Genomic DNA, 22,843 nt, shown 5'->3' with positions numbered 1-22,843 from the left:
TCCAAAATGAGTTAATAGCCCAGTTAGACTCTTCACATACTGGAGTATGTCTGACATAAATGTCAGAGCTTAAATCGACATGTAAATATGAAATAAATGCATAAACATGTAGCTAAGATATAAGGTTAGAGCTAGCAACCTCTAATTCAAATGGTGTTTTCTCTACTTAAAGGGATACTTCACTTTCACATAAAATAAACATTAAGTTATGGCAAAATAAAGGCCCCCTCACACATTAGTAGGACACTCTAATGCGTGAGGGGGCCATGAATTTTCCATTACTTTTTTCATTTATTTTTAATATATTTTTGTAATGTTTATTTTATGTGAAAGTGAAGTATCCCTTTAAGAGTTTTAACTTGACTTCAATTCTATAAGCTGTAGTTTCAAAACTATCTCATTAACCAATATGTCATTATTTTGCTATGATTCCCTGCTTTCATATGACATGAAAGAATGAAAATGAAAAAATGCTAGATGACTGTCTCCCAGTCAAATTAGTTTTTTTTTAAATATAATAACTACATTCGATCCATTGGAACACATTTCTATTTCCTGTAAAGTAACAGTATTGGACATAGAAGGTTTCCAGCTGACAGAGATGTTAACACTGAGGTGTCTTTGTTTGCTTTACCCAGTGATCCACTGCTACCGTACATGGTCATCAGCATGGAGCTGTCATTCCTACTGACAGTGGTGGAAAGTAACTATAGTACATTTACTCAAGTGCTGTACTTAAGTACAATTTTGAGGTGTTTTTACTTTACTGGAGATCGGCTAACATTTTGGTACGTTTGCTTTTGATACTTTAGGTATACTTTGATGGCAATACTTTCGTACTTTCTTTTTTAACACAGGCCTTTTACTTGTAACAGAGTGTTTCTACATTGCGGTATTGATACTTTTACTTAAGTGAAACATTTGAGTACTTTCTCCACAACAACATGGACATCAGCAGAACTGTCATCCAGGGCAGTCATTCCTACTGACCACACAGACAGACAGACAGACAGACAGACAGACAGACAGACAGACAGACAGACAGAGACAGACTTTGGTTCTCAAAGTGTGTGGAGGGGGGGTTCCGGGGACACCCAGGGGTCCTGGTTGAGGGGGTTCCGGGGGTCCTCGAGCGCCCCTACTGGTCCAGTACTGGGATTGATTACTTCTTCTCCCAGCAGCGGGTCAGAGCAGGCCAGCAGCAGTGGTGTAAAGTAACTAAGTACATTTACTCAAGTACTGTACTTACGTTTGAGGTATTTTTTTTACTTTACTGAAGTATTTCCAATAGTCAGTACTTTTACTTTTACTCCACTACATCTCAGAGGCAAATATTGTACTTTTACTTCACTACAATTATTTGAAAACCTTAGTTACTAGTTACTTTGTAGATTATTATTACAAAACATACATTAACCACTTCAGCCCTATACATTTCGGGCCTTTGAAAATAGTCGATCTACAAGCTCACAATGCGTCGCATTGTGAGCTTGTAGATCTGCTATTTTCAAAATATTTTAATACAATGTATACATTTGAAAACTTGTGAAATGGGACATTCTGCATAATGAATACTTTCTACTTTTGGTACTTTAAGTACATTTTTGATGCCAATACTTTTTGTACTTTTACTCAAGTACATTTTGAAATTCCGGACTTTTACTTGCAACAGAGTAGCAAGAGTAGAGTTGTTGTATTGATACTTTTACATTACATTACATTACATTACATTACAGTCATTTTTAGCAGACGCTTTTATCCAAAGCGACTTACAATAAGTGCATTCAACATAGGTAGGCAGGGAAACTACTAATCAGCAGAAGTCGTAAGTGCATTTCCTGCTAAAACAGGCAACCAAGAGTATACCTAGCGCTAAGGTAAAAGTGCAATATATCAGCTACCTACTTTCATAAACAGATGAGACAAATAGCAAAATCAAATGAGCAAGAGCTAAAACAAATAAGTGTACCGACTAAAGAAGATCCAATAAAACAATACAATAATAAAACAAGAGTTCGTACAACTAGTTAACAACAAGTAGGCAAGGCGAAGAGGAAGGGTAGTGTTTCCTGAAGAGGTGGGTTTTCAGCCTGCGGCGAAAGATGGGCAGTGACTCTGCCCTAAGTAAAACATGTGAGTACTTTTTCCACCACTGAGCAGTAGCTGCAGTAAGGTCCCAGTGGACAGCCTTACAGCTCAGTAGCCACATGTGGAGCAGATCAACATCTGGAGCAGATATCGGTATATCAGGTCCATGGCAGCCTAGACGCTGTCCAGACCCAACCTTTACAGTATTATGGTTCTCAAAGTGGGGTCCGGGGACCCCAAGGGTCCTTAGTTGGGGGGGATACCAGGGGGTCTCCAGCATCACAATCATCTTAACCCCTTTATCCATATTTTTATACTTTTGGCTATTCAAAAATAGTAGATCTACAAGCTCATATCTGCTATTTTTGAAAAATCGTGGCACAAATTCTTTTTGGGAGACAGGGGGTCTGCAGCCAAAAAAAACACATTGTTTTGGGGGTCCTTGACATGAAAAAGTTGGAGAACCACTGCTTTAATTACAGTACATGAAACTAAAACTTTGCTTCATAAGGTCGGCTGTTTTCTTTTCCAGCTAAACGTTCGCCCCCAGAATAGGGACGCTAGGCAGTGTTGCCACATTTCGCGAGAGAAATAAGGCAACCGGGTCTATGAAAACAAGCCCAAAAGAAGCGATCGGGCCACATGAGCACTTTAAACCCATATCGGCATTTTGAAAATAGCTGATCTACAGGCTCACAACGCGTCGCGATGCGTGAGCTTGTAGATCTGCTATTTTCCCAAAAATATCTTGGGGAAAAAAAGTGAAAAATGTTGAACAACACAAATCTGGCACAGGGGTCACTGGCACTAAGAATTTTCAGATGGGGGTCCCATTGCCAAATACATGTTAATTTGGTGGTCCTTGACATGAACATGTTTGAGAACAACATTAGACAGGAAGCCCAAATAAGCAACAACACTTTCAGAAACAAGACCAAAATACCCTGATATTTTCAAGCGACTTTACAGAAAAAAACTGCCCAACGTTGCTTATAATAAGCAGACGTGGCAACGCGGACGCTCAGGGGATTGCTAATGGAGTGAGTGAGCTAATTCAACTGGTAACAGAGGTTGGAAGCATTTAGGGATAATTTTAGATTCTCCGTTTAAATCATAAGAGAGTCACGCTGAAAAGATTTGTAAAGCGATTACGGCTAACCATCATAACTGCATCCAGATGATATGAAAACGCTCCACATTTTGACTATGTGCCTTTGGGCTGGGACTTAAATCCAATGACATTGTGTCACATCTGTGCTGTGGTTTAACTAGCTGGTCCCTGGCCAGACAGCCGACCATTAAATCCATGATTGTGTCTTTAACGATCCGGTCCTGAAAGTCTTGGGCCAAACAAAAAAAATATCTAATAACGTCTCTATAGCGTCATCACTGCATTTTAAAAGGTGCATTAAGTGATATTTATTTTGTTAGAATAAGTGTTAAATTGCTACAGAGTGTTTGTTCAGTACGAGGGGTCTCCATGTCTCTCCAGCTCTTTGGTTTACACATTTCCAGGTGGGTTGCCAACCTCATCCAATCAGAAGAGAGAACTAATTTACAGTGGTGGGAAAAGTACTCAAATGTTTTACTTAAGTAAAAGTATCAATACTGCAATGTAGAACTACTCTGTTACAAGTGAAAGTCCGGAATTCTAAATTTACTTGAGTAAAAGTACAAAAGTATTGGCATCAAAATATACCAAAAGTAGTGCGACGGATTATGAGCTTGTATCGGCTACTTTCAAATAGCCTACAGTATGTATAAATAAGGCTAAAGTGGTTAATGTATGTTTTATGAGTAAAAGTACAAAAGTATATTGGTATCAAAATGTGCTTAAAGTACCACAAGTAAAAGTACTTTAGTCAGTTAACCTCCTATCAAATGACCCATAATAAATAGATAAATAGTGGTCACAGCAGCAGGGATGAACCACCCATATGGCATTGACATGGAGTTGAGTCACTGAGCTGAATCTGATAGCACACTTCCAGCAGTGTTGATTTTGTCGACTAAAACTATGATGAAAAATGTTGGTCGACTACCTTTTTTCACTGACCAAAACTAAATAAAAAAACAAGCTATGATGACTAAAACTAAGACTAAATATATTGACAATTTCATCAACAAACTAGACTAATTATAATGTTAGTGAGGGACTAGTGGAGAAGAGATCCAGTAGAACATTGTATGTGGCCACGGACCCCCACCTGAAAATGTGTTGTGCCAGGGACCCCCAGAAGCAAAGATTTGTGTTAAAAATGTTCTCTGTTAATAAAAAAGTATTAAAAGATTTGTACACATTTTCAAGATTTTTCGAAAACAGCAGATCTACACTTGTAGATCTGCTATTTTTCAATAGCCAAAGTATGGATAAAGGGTTTTTGAATGATTGTGACGCTTTATTAACTAATTTAGCTGGGGACCCCCTGGTACCCCCCTCCAAGGACCCCTGGGGGTCCCCGGACCCCACTTTGAGAACCAATGCACTAAACTGACTAAAGGGTTCAGAGTCTCGACACCAGGCCACACTACGCTACCAATAATGTTCTGAAACAGATTCTTTTGTCCAAAACCAGGGCAATATGATTAGAGAGAGCATAGAGCCACTCTGCCAAACAACACCATACTGTATCTATAACAGCTTCATTCTGCTGGCAGGAAACCATGCAAAGCACCAAACCACCAAACAGCGGTTAGTTTAGCTACGAACGACGTCATGTGGCCACACACACACACACACACGCACGCACGCACGCACGCACGCACGCACGCACGCACGCACGCACGCACGCACGCACGCACGCACGCACGCACGCACGCACGCACGCACGCACGCACGCACACACACACCAAAGCGGACCTCGCACTCGCTTCCTGTTGTGGCTTTTCAGACTGGCGTAACCGTGGCAACGCAGACAAACAGAGCGACACAAACAGAACAGTGGGGTTGGACTGGAAAAGATGAGAAATGGTGCTATCGCCTTAGTTCATGGGGAACAGGGCCTTCTGAACGCAGCTATAGCTTTGCTACCACAAAAAGGAGAAATACTTTAATGAAAAATCTGAAATTAATTTGACCTTTATTGACCCTACCAGAGGAAGTGGTGGAAAAAGTACTCAAATGTAAGTTTAAAAGTATCAATATGCACTGCAGAAATACTCTGTTACAAGTAAAAGTCCGGTAATAAAAATGTACTTGATAAAAGTACAAAAGTATTGGCATCAAAATATACTTAAAGTACCAAAAGTGAAAGTACTCGTTATGCAGAATCTCCCGTTTCACAAGTTATCAATAGGTCTAAAATGTAGATTTTTTTTTTTTTTAATAGCCGATCTACAAGCTCACAATGCGTCGCATCGCGACGCATTGTGAGCTAGTAGATCTCTGGTTCTCTGATCTCTGGTTAGATCTCTGCTTTTGGTGAACGATATTGTCCTGCAAAAGTATGAGGGGGCCATGTATTTTTCAATTACTTTTAATAAAGAGGAGAGGTTTTATTGGACATTCAAGGTTTGCAGCCGACACGACAGACAGTAAGACACAGACAGACAGACAGACAGACAGACAGACAGACAGACAGACAGACAGACAGACAGACAGACAGACAGGCAGACAGGCAGACAGGCAGACAGGCAGACAGGCAGACAGACTCCAACAGAAGCTTGTTTAAAAAGTTTCCTTGAGTTATGAGCTGTGGGACTAATCCCAAACATAACAAGACGTCCCAGGGCACACGTTAAAATGCTAGAGGCTGGAACAGGAATGGAACGGTGGAGCCCTGGGGTCCCGTTAGTTTAGAGAGCTCTCAGACTATTCTACGGTATGATCCGAATAGATTTGGCATGAGGTAGTTTGGGAGGAAGACATTATTAAGGCTGGGGTCTTCAACAGGGGCTCCGGGACCCCCTAGGGGGTCCTCAGAGTTACTACAGGGGGAATGCCAAATATTTGTGTGATAGGAACTTTATTATATTTACATTAACCACTTGAACCTATTCCCCAGGATCCCTATTCTGGTGTGAACATTCACCCAAAATAGCAGACCTGCATATAGTACAAGCTTGTGAGCTTCTTTTTTTTGTAACCCTTTTTTTTTCACCCAGTGCCAATGCCTAGGCTTGTAATCCTGGGCGCTACTCTCCCTCTGCCAGCCTGGGGAGAGCCCCGACCTGAGCTCATGCTTTCCTTCAATGCATGAGGAGCGAGCAGGCCGCTTCTTATCACCTGACAGGGGGGAGTTTCCCCGGTAGCACGTAGCGCGTGGAAGGAGCACGTTATTCCAACCAGTTCCTTTCCCCTCCATCAGGCGCCCCGGCTGACCAGGGGGAGGCAGTATAGAGACCAGGATTACTGCATGTGGTTTTTTGTGAGGGTACCTACCCTAGGGGACAAGGGGAGAACATGCAAGCTCCACACAGAAAGGCCCTTTGGCCAACCTCACCTAGGGTATGGGCACTGATGACGCGGAGGAGATTGTGAGCTTTTAAATCAGCTATTTTCATCTAAGATGTTTTGGTGCAAAGGGGAAAAGAGCATTCTAAGTACTAGGGCTGTGAATCGTCTTCTCATGATTCGATTCGATTCCGATTCTTGGGGTCACGATTCCGATTTTTTCCGATTTTTTTCAAAACAAACGATTCTCTAATTCATTTTCTTTAATTTTTTTTATTCAAAATCAATTTTCTTTTCGATTTAAAACAATTCTCGATTCAAAACTGTTTTTTTTTTTCGGTTCAGCCCATTACCACTTCTCAAACATTTCATTATACAAAGATACTGGAAAAAAAATAAAATAAAAAATAATAAAGTAATTAAAAAAAAAGATTTTTGGAAAATGAGAATCGATTCTGAATCGTCCAACATTAGAATCGCGATTCGAGCATGAATCTTTTTCTTCCCACACCCCTACTAAGTACAGAGCCAAAGGTCAAGTTTACTAAGTATTGAGGGTTTAAGTTGACTCGCTTCGAGTAGTATCTGAAGCTCCAATACGTGCGTTTTAGTTTTTGTAGTTCTATAGTGACGCATTAGGGAGTGACAACAATGACAGAGCGGCAATAAATGACACTTATGTGTGTTAATGTGTTGCTATAGTGACCATGCATAAACACACCCTGCAGTGGTGGTACAGTGGAGTACTCAGATATTTTACTTAAGTAAAAGTAGCAATACCACGACATAAAAATACTCTGTTACAAGTAAAAGGCCAGTGTTCAAAATGTTACCTGAGTAAAAGTACAAAAGTATTGGCATCAAAATATTCTTAAAGTACCAAAAGTAAAAGTACTCACAACGTAGCTCACAAAGTAGCTCACAACGCGTCGCATTGTGAGCTTGTAGATCAGCTATTTTCAAATAGCCTAGGTATAAAATGGGGCTGAAGTGGTTAATGTATGTTTTATAATATAATAATACAAATCTACAAAGAGCAAAAGTATTAAATTTGCCTCTGAGATTTTGTGGAGTAGAAGTAAAAGTACTGAGAATTGGAAATACTCCAATAAAGTAAAAAAGAAAATACTGATGTACAGTACTTGAGTAAATATACTTAGTTACTTTACACCACTGTGTGTGAGACTGTGTTGCTATAGTGACCATGCATAAACACAGCCTGTAGACAGATATAGTGAAAGCTCCATAACTCTCTTACACATTTCCCACAGTGCGTTGGAGGGAGATCTATCATTGAGTTGGACTGCTGGGTCTGCTGGGTCTGCAGTTCAGAACTCAGAAGAAGAGTTGTGTGTCAGTATGCAGTGGTGTAAAGTAACTAAGTACTTGTACTCAAGTACAATTTTGAGGTACTTTTACTTTACTGGAGTATTTCCAATTTTCAGTACTTTTACTTCTACTCCATACATCTCAGAGACAAATATTGTACTTTTACTCCACTACAATTATTTGAAAACTTTAGTTACTAGTTACTTTACAGATATGAATTATTACATTATAAAACATACATTAACCCTTAGCCCTATTTTATACCTAGGCTATTTGAAAATAGCCGATCTACAAGCTCACAACACGTCGCATCGCAACGCGTTGTGAGCTTGTATAGATCGGCTATTTTCAAACATTTTAGTATACTTTTACTTTTGGTACAGTATATTTTGATGCCAATACTTTTGTACTTTTACTCAAGTAACATTTTGAACAGAGGCTTTTTACTTGTAACAGAGTAGGCTACTTATACATTGTGGTATTGATGCTTTTACTTAAGTAAAAAAATGCAGTACTTTTTCCACCACTGTCAGTCTGTATGAAACACTGTCGACCTCCCTGAACTTTCTCTGAGTCGGCAAACTGAAGGGAGAAAAAAGAAAGTTCTCGTTGGGTTGGACTCTCTGTGAAATATGGAGCCGCCTTAAGTGTTACTTTCTCCTCTCTTCTGCTCCAGACATGCAGGATAGAGAGGTCAATGGGTACACAGCAATGTACACACAGTCACACACACACGCACACGCACACGCACACGCACACAGACAGACAGACAGACAGACAGACAGGCAGGCAGGCAGACAGACAGACAGACAGACAGACAGACAGACAGACAGACAGGTCAGCGGGTGCGCAGTGTTGTAGTGAACATGACGTCAGTGTGTTAAGGAACAGAGTGCGGAGTGGTTGTTACTGTGGCTGTTTGTGAGAGGCCAAGGACTATACTGTAGTGTGGCCAATGGAAAAAAAAACACAGCACACAACTTAACTACACACACACAACACAACTTTAACTACACACAACTTTAAGTACACACCAGACCAACATTCCTGTTGTAATGTTTCTATAAAGATGCATGGATGCCACGGGAACAAGGTTGTGATGACCTGAAGACATATTGACATCCAAAACGTTATTTGGCTGAACCCTATGAATAAAACAAGGCTTTAATTGTCTGTTTGCCTCAGTGCCTTCCTTCTTCTACACGCAGAACCAGTGGTGGAAAGTAACTATTTACTTAAGTACAATTTTGACATATTTGTACCTTGTTTTTAGTTGAGTATTTCCAATTTACAATACTTTTACTCCACTATATTTATTTGAAAACTGTAGTTACTGGTTACTTTGTAGATTTAGATTATTATTACAAAACTCACATTACCCACTTCAGCCCTATACATTTCAGCCATTTGAAAATAGCCGATAGACAAGCTTGTGACACATTGTGAGCTTGTAGATCTGCTTTTTTTTTTTTTAAATGGACATTTTATATATTTGAAAACTTGTGAAATGGGACATTCTGCATAATGAGTACTTTCTACTTTTGGTACTTTAAGTACATTTTTGCCAATACTTTTGTAGTTCTACTGAAGTCAATTTTGAATTCCGTTATTTTACTTGTAACAGAGTACTTCTACATTGCAGTATTGACACTTTTACTTGAGTAAAAAATGTACCATGTAATGTATGTAGGCCTATGTGTGTTCTGTATTTGAACCATATCGAATACAATGAATACTTGACAAGGAGGGCTTGGTTTGTCTGAGGTGAGACGAAATAAGTGGAAATTGAATTATTTTGTCCTTTTGACCTTAAATGTGGGATGTGTTACCGTACCTTTTACACATCTTTTGGAAATTATGTTTACTGGATTTCGGGGTTTCTTTGACAATCCCACTGTTGAAGCACAACCTATTTTTTTTCCTCAGATGTGAAAACGTATTAGTGTTTGTACTGAGTTATGTCACTGACTGTGTTTACAAGACATTTGGTACTAATTGTTCCAGCGGTTTGTTTGCGACGCACGCACGCACGCACGCACGCACGCACACACACACACACACACACACACACACACACACACACACACACACACACACACACACACACACACACACACACACACACACACACACACACACACACACACACACACACACACACACACACACACACACACACAATGAATCAAAAAGACAAACACAGGCCTACGGGAAAAAATGCATTCCCTCCCTGAATGAAAACAACAGAGTTTGTTATCGCTGACAACCAGGCTATTAAGGAAGTACTGAGAACGCTGCAGTTCTCATTGACGGCCTAGAGGGTGGCGCTGACTGCCCTACTCCGGCTGTAAACTAGTTTTCATTCCATTGTTGTCAACTGTGACTCGACTCAACTGTCGCCTCACAGCTAGAAGGTCCTGGGTTCAATTTCCCGCCGGGGACGCTGTGGGCGCTACCCTAGGTGGGGTTGGTGAAAGGGCCTACTCTGTGTGGAGTTTGCATGTTCTCCCCGTGTTCCCTAGGGTAGTTAATACCCTCACAAAAACATGCAGTAATCCTGGTCTCTATACCGCCTCCCCCTGGTCAGCCGGGGCGCCTGATGGAGGGGAAAGGAACTGGTTGGAATAACGTGTTCCTTCCACGCGCTACGTCCTACCGGGGAAACTCCCCCCTGTCAGGTGATACGTAGCGGCATGCATTAAAGGAAGCATGAGGAAGCTCGCTTTCCCCAGGCTGGCAGAGGGAGAGTAGCGCCCACGATTACAGTTTAGGCAATTTGGCAATGGGTTACAAAAATGGGTTACAAAAATGGTGTGATAAAAATGTAAATATATATAACACACGCTATAACACATTTACTTCCAGCCAGGGCTTGGAGACACTCATTGGGGTATAACCTTCTGGGACTTAACTCTTAACCTTTGACCCCCTCCCCGCCTTCAGGAACAGGAAGTTGAAGTGACCTGACATCACCATGGCAACTAAGGTGATGGTGCAGAGAGCACTTTGATCTGGGCTTCTTGTCACTTTGGCCCAAAAACAGAGCAATCTGTACCGGAGCAGCAGAGCTGACACAATGGCTAGCAAACATGCTGGCATGGTGTGTGTGTGTGTGTGTGTGTGTGTGTGTGTGTGTGTGTGTGTGTGTGTGTGTGTGTGTGTGTGTGTGTGTGTGTGTGTGTGTGTGTGTGTGTGTGTGTGTGTGTGTGTGTGTGTGTGTGTGTGTGTGTCATTTTTTATATAAATGAAATATAAGGGGAAAAAACAACAACATATAAAGACATGAAAGACCTTAGTTTAACCACTTTCACTCAGACATCCACATTTCAGGCATGTCCTTAAAGGTGAAAATCTCCACCCCCCAAAAAAATCCAAAACAATTTAAAAAAAATAGCAGATCTACACAATCACAATGCGTCACAACAACAAAGTGACCCGTTGTGAGCTTGTAGATCGGCATTTTTTTTAAATAGACAATTTTAGGGCTTAAAGGGGTCATGAAACGGATTAAATAAAACATGGCAGACTAACAATAAGCAACATTAGCTGCAGCTAATCATTGATAACGGGTGTGTTTGATTTATGTGTCCAGAGCCGCGGGTGTGCAAGCAGAGACACACCTAAATCCAACACACCCATTATTAATCTGACACATCTAGGCCCGATCCGAGGTTGGTCCAGACAGCACTGGCCTATAGTCACTCTGCACACACATCATGCGAAGTCCAGCCCCTCTGGCCTCTCCTCTCGGCTCCTCCCCTCTCCTCACTCCCCGCTTTGCTTTGCGGCCCTAACCTCTAGTCCCAACCTCCCAACCTCCCAACCGTGGTCAGGTGATAAGGAGGTCAGACTTCCTGTATCTGGTTGCTATGGCAACCTGCTAGATCAGGCTGAGGGTCTGATAGGCAAATCGCAAAATCAATCAAGCCGAGAGTCTGATCACTGATCGAGGTGGGGTGAGGAGCCTAAAACACATAGCCAGAGCTCTGATCAACAGTCTGTGGCGGGTCTTGGAGGCATGTGGAGTGATCCTGTGCTTGCGAATCCCGCACGAACTTTCGGAGCTTTTGTCAATTATATAGTAGTAAGATAGTAAGATAAAATAAGATAAGATAAGATAAGATTAGATGCAGCTGTGTTGCTTACATCAAGGTGTACTCAGACCCATAGAGAGAGAGAGTTATGACACGCTTTGATCTCACCGCAAAGCGGGCCGCTAGAGGGCACAGCACGGCCATTTTCTGGTTCCACTCCAAAATAGTCAATGCATTTTTTCCATTGACATTTCCAAAAATATTTATATCAATTATTTTAAGCCTAGAATCAAGCCATCCAGGGTCCTGGTGAATCATGACCATAAAACGTTTGATTCTGTTTGTAAAAGTTTTTTTTAGTTTTTGTCGCATTCCTAAGTCAATAATTTGATGACCAGCGGACCGGTAGGCAGCGGTTCCGGTAGGAGACACAAAGGAGACTCTTTGTGTCTCCATGGGGTGACTAATCGATGGGAAAAAAGATACATTTAGGGGGTGAACTATCCCTTTAAGCCTAATTTATGCTCTGTCACAACGGCGGTGAAAATAGCCGACCTACAAGCTCACAGCACGTCGCATTCCGCGACACGTTGTGAGCTTGTATTGTCGGCACCGTCATGCAACGAAGAATGCATTGGGCTTCATGCTTCATTGTTAAACCTGAACAGGGAAAACAAACTACTAAATCAACCAAGGTTTAATTTCCCTTTAAGTGATTAAAAACAATAAACAGATTCACTCCCCAAACCCAGAGAGAGAGAGAGAGAGAGAGAGAGAGAGAGAGAGAGAGAGAGAGAGAGAGAGAGAGAGAGAGAGAGAGAGAGAGAATGTGAGAGAATGTAAGTGAATGACTCAGTGAATGTGAACACGGTGAAAAAGCAGCTATAGCTATTATTACAGAGCTCCCATTGTACACCACTTTAGCCTTGGGACATACACACAGGTCCTGGCAGGATGTATTGGTGTGCATTAGGAGACACATGCAGGTCCTGGCAGAACAAAGGGCTGTTGACATGTAGTCTGTGTGTTTTTGTTTCTCTGTGTTCAACCTGGTGGTGAATAAATAAAGATGCTTTTATACACACGGCCTTTGGCCTGAAGCATGTCAGTATGTTTATGTACTGCTATGTGGAGAGTGTTATTGTGTGTGTGTGTGTGTGTGTGTGTGTGTGTGTGTGTGTGTGTGTGTGTGTGTGTGTGTGTGTGTGTGTGTGTGTGTGTGTGTGCGTGTGTGTGTGTGTGTGTGTGTGTGTGTGTGCAGTGGTGGAAGGTAACTAAGTACATTTACTCTCAAGTACTGTACTTACGAACAATTTTTTTCTTTACTGGAGTATTTCCAATTCTCAATACTTTTACTTCTACTCCACTACATCTCAGAGGCAAATGTTGTACTTTTACTCCACTACAATTATTTGAAAACTTTAGTTACTAGCCCTATATATATATTTGCCCATTTGAAAATAGCCGATCTACAGGCTCACAATGCGTCGTGATGCGACGCATTGTGAGCTTGTAGATCAGCTATTTTCAAATTATTTTCTTTTTTGGAAAATTTATGAAATGGGACATTCTGCATAAAGAGTAGTTTTACTCTTGGTACTTTAAGTACATTTTTAAGCCAAAACTTTTGTACTCAAGTACATTTTGAATTCCGGACTTTTACTTGTAATGGAGTATTTCTACATTGCAGTATTGATATTTTGACTCACTAAAATGTGAGTACTTTTTCCACCACTGTGTGTGTGTGTGTGTGTGTGTGTGTGTGTGTGTGTGTGTGTGTGTGTGTGTGTGTGTGTGTGTGCGCGAATGTCCTGTTTATCTTCACGTGCCGAAGTGTTCATTTGCATGCATTTGCATGTGTGTATACAGTGTGTTGGCTACAGTAGGCGGAGCTATTGTTTTGCATCAACCACAAACCGCCCATATATGGTTTGCCAGTGTCATCCAATCAGGAGAGAGAGTACCCATTTATCAGCATTTTGTAGTATTGCGATTCCACATTATGAATTCATTTACTTTTAATCACTTCTGATTTCCCCTGTTTATCCTGTATGAGTTCCCTCCTCTGATTGGATGAAATTGGTATCCTGACCTGAACATGTATTTTCTGGTTTCACTGAAGAACTGAAGAAAGAGGAGGAGCCATGTTACTGAACAAACACTCTATATAAACAATGATTACTATGTGAAAATAGAGCTATTTAACGCTTACTTTCTCTGCCTTGCTTCTCTCCATTCCACCATCCATCCATCCATCCATCCATCCACCACCACCATCCATCTGCCTCCATCTCCCATGATGCACTCTGTCAGGGCGTGGTCGGCATGGCTAACAAGGGTCCGTCTTACGGGATGAGCCGGCAGGTTCAGGACAAGATCGACAGCAAGTACGACGCGGAGCTGGAGCAGATCCTGGTGGAGTGGATCGTCCTGCAGTGTGGCTCCGGTGTGGGCAAGCCTGAGGCCGGCAAGATGGAGTTCCAGGCCTGGCTCAAAGACGGATGTGTGAGTTACACAAGATGAACCTTTTTACTGAAGCTAAATGATGGATTATATAGGTTATAGGAAGACCCACCCATATAGACATGCCCTACCTGTGTCTGATTGGCTTCCTGGCAGGCATAGTTTAACTGAGGTTAGGGTTAAGGTTAGGTTTAGGAAGAACTGTCAATCACAGCGACTACTGGCCAATCACAGGGGCCTTCCTGGTAAATAGAAGCCACTGTTCTTGCATAACAGAAAATAAACAAACCTGCCTACCGATGATGTCACTGGTAGGCAGGTTTCTGAACTGAACTGTTTCTGAATATAGCGTACCACATTTTATAATTTTGCTAAAAACAGGATCTGCAATTTTTGAAAAATCTTGAAAATGTGTGCAAATCTTTGAATATTTATATATTTTTAAACTCAAATCTTTGCTTCTGGGGGGTCCCTGGAACAACATATTTTGAGATGGGGGTCCACAGCCAAATACATATCATTTTGGGTGGTCCTTGACATGAAAAGGTTTGAGAACCACTGATATTATATTTTTTTAAATATATTTATTTATATTTCTGCCTTTCTTGATAGGATAGTAGACTGACAGGAAATGGGGAGAGAGATGGGGGGGGTGACACACAGCAAAGGTCGTTGGCAGTGGTGGAAAAAGTACTCAAATTCTTTACTTAAGTAAAAGTACCAATACTGCAATATAAAAATACTCCGTTACAAGTAAAAGTCCAGAATTAAAAATGTACTTGAGTAAAAGTACAAAAGTATTGGCATCAAAATGTACTTAAAGTACCAAAAGTAAAAGTACTAAATATTTGAAAATAGCCGATCTACAAGCTCACAACGCGTCGCGATGCGACGCGTTGTGAGCTTGTAGATCTGCTATTTTCAAATAGCCTAGGTATAAAATAGGGCTAAAGTGGTTAATGTATGTTTCATTATATCATAGTTTATATCTGAAAAGTAACTAGTAACTAAAGTTTTCAAGTAATTGTAGTGGAGTAAAAGTACAATATTTGCCTCTGAGATGTAGTGGAGTAGAAGTAAAAGTATTGGAAATTGGAAATACTCAAGTAAAGTACAAATACCTCAAAATTGTACTTAAGTACAGTACTTAAGTAAATGTACTTAGTTACTTTCCACCACTGTGGGGGGGTGACACACAGCAAAGGTCGTTGGGATCAGGAGTCGAAACCCGCGACACGCTGTCAGGCCTGATTACCAGCCTATAGGTGCTCAGACGGTAACGCCAACCGTCCGGGCAAATCTACATTTAAAAAAAATTACTGTTAGGATGTATGTGTAGAATCCACCAGAAGCAAAGATTTAAGTAACAAATGTTCGCCTTCAAATAATATATATTCAAAGATTTGCCAAAATAATCGTGATTAAAAAAAAGCAGTGGTGGAAAAAGTACTCAAATTCTTTACTTAAGTAAAAGTACCAATACTGCAATATAAAAATACTCTGTTACAAGTAAAAATCCAAAATTAAAAATTTACTTGAGTAAAAGTACAAAAGTATTGGCATCAAAATGTACTTAAAGTACCAAAAGTAAAAGTACAAAATATTTGAAAATAGCCGATCTACAAGCTCACAACGCGTCGCGCTGCGACGCGTTGTGAGCTTGTAGATCTGCTATTTTCAAATAGCCTATGTATAAAATAGGGCTAAAGTGGTTAATGTGTGTTTCATTATATCATAGTTTATATCTGAAAAGTAACTAGTAACTAAAGTTTTCAAATAATTGTATTGGAGTAAAAGTACAATATTTGCCTCTGAGATGTAGTGGAGTAGAAGTAAAAGTATTGGAAATTGGAAATACTCAAGTAAAGTACAAATACCTCAAAATTATACTTAAGTACAGTACTTAAGTAAATGTACTTTCCACCACTGCAAAAAAGCAGATGTACAAGCTCGTAGCGCGCGCTACGAGCTTGTACATCTGCTTTTCTTTAATAGCCAAAGACTATCAGGACACTGTCCTGACCACAGTATTCTCTGTCTCTCTCCATGCATCAGGTGCTCAGTGAGCTGATCAACAGTCTGTTCACTGACAACAAGCCGGTGAAGAAGATCGCCAGCTCCACCATGGCCTTCAAACAGATGGAGCAGATCTCTCAGTTCCTCAACGCCGCCGAGAAGTACGGAGTCACCAAGACGGACATGTTCCAGACCGTGGACCTCTGGGAAGGTACGAAGGCCTTCTAACGCTCTCCGTAGAGCACCAAAGTCTGACCTAATTTACGCATCCTACCTGGGTCACGTTTTTTTTGTTGTTGATTTTTTTTTTAAATAGCAGATCTTCAAGCTCGTGCCGTGGCACAGAGTGCCGTGCTACGAGCTTGCAGATTTGCTATTTTTTTAAGAATCGTGAAAATGTATTCAAATCTTGAATATATATATTTTTTAAAGCGATCATTTTTAACTCAAATCTTTGCTGCTGGAGGGTCCCTGGAACAACATATTTTGAGATGGGGGTCCGTGGCCAAATACATATCATTTTGGGAAGCACTGATATTATTAAAACATACGTTTTTTCAAAAAACTGTTAGGATGTAGAAGACATTTTGTAGAATCGGCCATGGGTTAACAACTAAATTGGGGAGAAAAAAAATCAAAAACTCAAACCTGACTAATGCTATAGGCTCATTGTGTGTTCTGGGTTACAGGTAAGGACCTTGCGGCGGTACAGAGGACCCTGTCAGCTCTGGGCAGCCTGGCTGTCACCAAGGACGAGGGGACATACAAAGGAGACACCAGCTGGTTCTTCAAGTGAGTCCATTCCGTCCACTAAAATTATGACGGGAAATGTTCGTCGAATATAATAATAATAATAATAAAACTTTATTTATATAGCACCTCTCAAAACTGGGTTACAAAGTGCTTTACAAAGAAAACAGCAAAAGCAAAAGTACACAAAACAAAAACAATGTAAAGATTAAAAACAATGCAGAAAACAAAGCAGAGATGCACATGAACTTGACTAGGGCTGGGCATTAAAAGCTAATCTATAGAAGTGGGTTTTAAGGAGGGATTTAAACCGGGGGACAGACTCTGTGAGCCTGATCTCTAGGGGCAGGGCATTCCAGAGGGTAGGGGCTCTGAAAGCGAAGGCCATGCGACCTTTTGCATTTAACAGACCCTTTGGAATGGCCAGGAGTGCTTGGTTAGAAGATCTCAGACTACGTGTAGGCACATATGGGGTGAGTAGGTCCAAGATATAGACTGGGGCTAGACCTAGCCTGGCTTTATGAGTAGTGAGTAAAATTTTGTAATTAATTCTAAATTCAACTGGGAGCCAATGGAGGGATGCTAGAATGGGTGTGATATGATCAATTTTTTTTGTACCAGTTAAGAGACGGGCCGCAGCATTTTGAACCAGCTGAAGGCTGTGGATCGATTTTTTGGAGAGGCAGGTGTAGAGAGAATTACAGTAGTCTAACCGCGAGAAGATGAAGGCATGAACAACTTTTTCTAAGTCGGCAATGGACAGGAATGATTTAATTTTTGCTATATTTCTAAGGTGATAGAATGACGATTGAACGACCTTTTTAACGTGCTGTTGGAAGTTGAGGTCTGGGTCAAAGGTGACACCCAGGTTTCTAACTGTGGCTTTGAGGTTTGGAACTAATGGGCCGAGGTTGTTTTCAATCTGGGCTCTGGCGAGGGGGGAGCCGAACACCAGAACCTCTGATTTGTTCTCGTTCAGCTGAAGGAAGTTGTTAGACATCCATTTTTTTATGTCGGTAATGCAGTTATGTAGGGTGGGAAGACTGTCTTTGTTGTCCGGGGTTATTGGTAGATAAAGCTGTGTATCGTCAGCATAGCAATGAAATTGAATATTGTAGGAACGGATTATGTCGCCTAAAGGGAGCATATAAATTTTTTTCCACTGACTGTGAATAGATACACTGACAATTTTGCCGACAAAAAGTTGATTAATATCTTATGATATGTAGTAACTAAAACTAGACTAAAGGTAAAACATTTCAGATGACTAAATGGAAATTTATAAAAAATTCTAAAACTACATCAACATTTGCTGTCAAAATTAACACTGATGCAGAGGGTCTTTGGGGGACCTCAAAGCATTCAGTCACCTTTTAGTGACCTCCCATAACCTAAATCCTCACACTTGAGCTGATGATATCTGGACCTCCTACTAAAGTGGATAATTATGAAATGTGTATTTAAATGTACTGTAAGTCACTTTTCATAAAGACAGTGTTAAATGGCTCTGTATTCCAATAGTAATCATTGCTATATCATTGTCTGGAATTGGAATACTATTAAAAAAACTATTAAAGAGGAGAGACACGGAGACCCCTGTTACAGAACAAACACTATATAGCAACGATTACTATCACAATATAACACTTAGTCACCCCATGGAAACTTGAATTCATGGATTTTTTTTTTGTCACATTCCTAAGCCAATAATTTCATGACAGCGGACCAATAGGAGCGGTTCCGGTAGGAAACACAAAGGAGACTCTTTGCGTCTCCTAACGGAACCGCTGCCGGTCATCAAATTATTGTCTTAGGAATGCGACAAAAACCAAAAAAATATCCATGAATTCAAGTCTCCATGGGGTGACTAATCCATAGAAAAAAAGTCATTTCGGGTGTGAACTATCCCTTTAAGCCTAATTTATGCTCAGTCACAACGGCGGTAATCTCTCAAGAACAGATTCTGCTCTGCGTTGGAATCTGTCGTGAAGGTTCGTCATAACGTGTACACACTGGGCTACAAGTGGGCGTGCCTTCAGATCAGGAAGCAGGCCGCGCTTTACCCAATCAAATGTAGATTTACGTGTCCGCCGATCATTCCCCACTCGAAACCAACCGAAATTAATTTAACAATAGCGTCCGCGGAGCAGACAAAACCACAAAAAGATATTCACATTTTAACTTGCTCTTTTATCATAGAAACAAGTGGGCTTATAACCAAAACGATCCATGTTCTCTGGGAGAAGTGGTGTTAGTGTTCCGTGTAGACATATTGTTAGTGGGAATGAAAACATAGTCGCACCACCGGAAGTGAAACGCTGAAGGCAGACCAAAACCCCGGTTTCCTTGCGCACGGGTGCTACGTCGTCATTGTCCCAGAGCCAAGTGAGATAGTACAAACAGCAGAGGGCGCTGTTTTTCCTTCTCATTTGGTTCTGGGTTCCCAGATTGCAACGGCGGTGAGAATAGCCGACCTCCAAGCTCACAACACGTCGCATTCCGCGACACGTTGTGAGCTTGTAGATCGGCACCGTCATGCGACGAAGAATTCATGCTTCATTTTTAAACCTGAACAGGGAAAACAAACAAACAGTCAATTACTATCACAATATAAAACTTTAGCTGTTTAACAACAACTCAGGTTTGCTCAAAGCATGACTTCTGATCCCCGTTCCCGTTCCCTCGCTGTAGGAAAGCCCAGGAGAACAAGCGGGAATTTTCCGATGACCAGATGAAGGCGGGGAAGAACGTGATTGGTCTACAGATGGGGTCCAATAAGGGAGCTTCTCAGCAGGGCATGAGCTACGGCGCAACCCGGCAGATCAAGTGAAGAAGTCACCCCGAGCCTCCAGACATCACCCCGAAAAACCCTCTCTCTTCAGTCTCCCAGATCCGCCCCTTAAGAGAGTCCACAAGACGACCTCTAAACGCTGCATTACTAGTCCCTCAAAAACACCAATTCTTCCTTTCTGTCTAAAGCCAAGCTGCTCCGTAACTCTTTGTCCACTTTATGACCGAGCTACACGTTTACCCCCCGAGTCTTCACCCCTTCTCTGAACCCTTCACAGGCTAAATACCAATACTTTCTCTGAACCCTTCACAGGCTAAATACCAAAACTTTCTCTGAACCCTTCACTGGCTAAATCCCAATACTCAAATGTAATGCTCCGTCCTCCTACAGCGTGACTCGGAAATAATTCGCGTCCCAAATGTTAATTTCCTTTTGGAGGAGCGAGGATAGAGGAAGTTTTGTCATCGGAATGTGTGACGAATAAATTCTCCTCCTCGACATAAACAACTTTCTGAACCAGCAACTCTGATCTAGCTGTGCAACACAATTGTCACTGTCGCTGTTAAAAAAATTACACCGACTGAGCAAGGAAACGTTCCCATTCCTTAAAACCGAACTTATATGATTCCTCCATCCTTGTCTCCTCGCACGTAGGCGGGGCTAAAGGTCCAGGGAAACAATGTGAATGGATGTTTGAGTATTGTGATTTGGCCATAGAGATATTTGCACTGCCCAACATTGCAAAGCTCACCCCGCTTTGCCACCCCCCCCCCACCCCCCTGCGGCGTGGACCAGGAAACAAGAATGTTTGAAGTCTTAACAGTTTCCAGAAAAAACTCTTTAACCATGTAAGCCCTGTATAGTTCATCGTATAACGACAAATAGCGGAAAATAGACAGATCTAAATTCACAAACTCAGCTTGTAGATCTGCAACTTTTTGCTATTTTTGAAAACAAAAGTTCTAACGGTTTTTGACAATATTATAATGACATGCCTAACATAGGGACGCCAGTTTTTTTTTATGTGGTTAAACTGTTTAAGCCGCTAATGTTGGTAGTAACTGTAGTCAACCTGCTTTTAACACCGAAGCCCCCCAATCAACTTAAACCACCATTCTTTGGCTATTAAAAAATAGCAGATATACAAGCTCATAGCGCAGCACCGAGTGCTGCGCTATGAACTTGTAGATCTACTATTTCTTGAAAAATCCCCCCCGCACACACTGCATGGAACTGTGGGATTATAGAGCGAAATGAGAAATAAAACGACCTTACTCCAGATCTCTCATCACTGTCTCTGCTCTGGTAACATTGAACCACGGTCATGGCCTCTCCACACATTGTTCTGGACTCACTGTCAGGGTTTCTAACGGCGCTGTGTCCACCAAAAGCTTTTTGTTTTTTAGCGTATAGGAGTGCTTTGTCCAGAGCGTTTGCACAGAGCAAATTCCCCTTTAGGCTAGTGCAGTGGTTTTCAACCTTTTTCATGCCAAGTACTTCTAAATTGATATACATTTGTCCGCGGACCACCATCTGAAAATGTTTTGTGCCAGGGACCCTGTCAAATGCAAAGATTCTACTCAATTCTTCAAACAATTTAAAGATTTTAAGAAAACGTTCAAAAATAGCAGATCTACAAGCTTGTATATCTGCTATTTTTCAAGGACCACTGGTTGAGAACCACTGAGCTAGTGGTTAAGATATTGGCCTTCCACACAGGAGACCTGGGTTCGATTCCCGGGGCGTAAAAAAACCTAAATGCTTTGTGTGGACACGAGCCCTTAAAAACATACAGGAGATAATTACTGGTCAGTTATTGAATATTGACTATTATTTGACACACTTCCTGCAGATTGCTACGCCCGCTGTATCAGCTCCAGTATTTTTGTATAAATTTGTCTTAATAAATGATGACTTTGAAATACATCACTGCTGTGTGTCTGAGTGATTCTGGGTGTCTGGGTTTTTAACCCATTAAGACCTGAAGCCGATTCTACTTAATGTCTTCTAAATCCCAACAGTATTCTGAAAAAATGTTTCTATATCAGTGGTGCTCAAACTTTTTCATGTCAAGGACCCCGAAAATGATATGTATTTGGCCGTGGACCCCCATCTCAAAATGTTTTGTTCCAGGGACCCCCAGAAGTAAAGAATAGAGTTAAAAATGTTCGCTTTAAAACGATATATATTCAAAGATTTGCACACATTTTCACTATTTTTGAATAGACAAAGTGTAAAATAATGCTTTTTAGCTCAATGCGTTCCAGGTCTTAATGGGTTAATAGCCCATGAGCATTGTTAATGAGGCAATATGTAACTTTTTTCATATGAATAAAATGTAATTTTGTCTAATCTGTAATGGTAGAGTATGTTAATACACTAAACGCTTATTTGAAAACTTTAGTTACTAGTTATACACTAAACGTAGTGGTTAATGTATGTTTTGTAATAATAATCAAAATCTACAAAGTAACTAGTAACTTAAGTTTTCAAATAAGCGTTTAGTGTATAATAAAAAAATATATGATATATGAACTAAACAGTGGTGGAGTAACTAAGTACAATTTTGAGGTATTTTTTTACTGGAGTATTTACAATTTTCAGTATTTTTACTTCTACTCCACTACATCTCAGAGGCAAATATACTTTTACTCCACTACAATTATTTGAAAACTTTAGTTACTAGTTACTTTGTAGATTTAAATAATTATTTAAAAACATACATGAACCATACATTACGGCCATTTGAAAATAGCGATCTACACATTGTGAGCTTGTAGATCTGCTATTTTCAAAAGATTTGTATACATTTGAAAACTTTTGAAATGGGACATTCTGCATAATGAGTACTTTCTACTTTTGGTACTTAAAGTACTTTTTTATACCAATACTTTTGTAGTTTTACCCAAGTACATTTTTAATTCCGGACTTTTACTTGTAACATATTCTAGTATCAGCAGGAAACCGATGCAGTCCGGG

General features: G+C 40.8%; 1 protein-coding gene across 1 annotated transcript in view; it reads left to right on the top strand.

The window, feature by feature from the left end:
- The window catches only part of tagln (transgelin), a 25,341-nt gene extending 3,548 nt beyond the window's left edge, over positions 1-21,793 (top strand). The window contains exons 2-5 of the mRNA XM_080429667.1: positions 14,158-14,349; positions 16,363-16,534; positions 17,013-17,115; positions 19,765-21,793. Of these exons, the coding sequence (XP_080285793.1) occupies positions 14,170-14,349; positions 16,363-16,534; positions 17,013-17,115; positions 19,765-19,903 (594 nt within the window). The 5' untranslated portion in view covers positions 14,158-14,169 and the 3' untranslated portion in view covers positions 19,904-21,793. The remainder of the gene's footprint in view (positions 1-14,157; positions 14,350-16,362; positions 16,535-17,012; positions 17,116-19,764) is intronic.
- Positions 21,794-22,843: the final 1,050 nt, after the last annotated feature.

This window comes from Gymnoscopelus braueri (genome assembly GCF_963280865.1).
Source record: "Gymnoscopelus braueri genome assembly, chromosome: 5".
Classification (NCBI taxonomy): domain Eukaryota; kingdom Metazoa; phylum Chordata; class Actinopteri; order Myctophiformes; family Myctophidae; genus Gymnoscopelus; species Gymnoscopelus braueri.
Note: the sequence above shows the minus strand (reverse complement) of the source record. Positions and strands in the feature narration are given on the sequence as shown.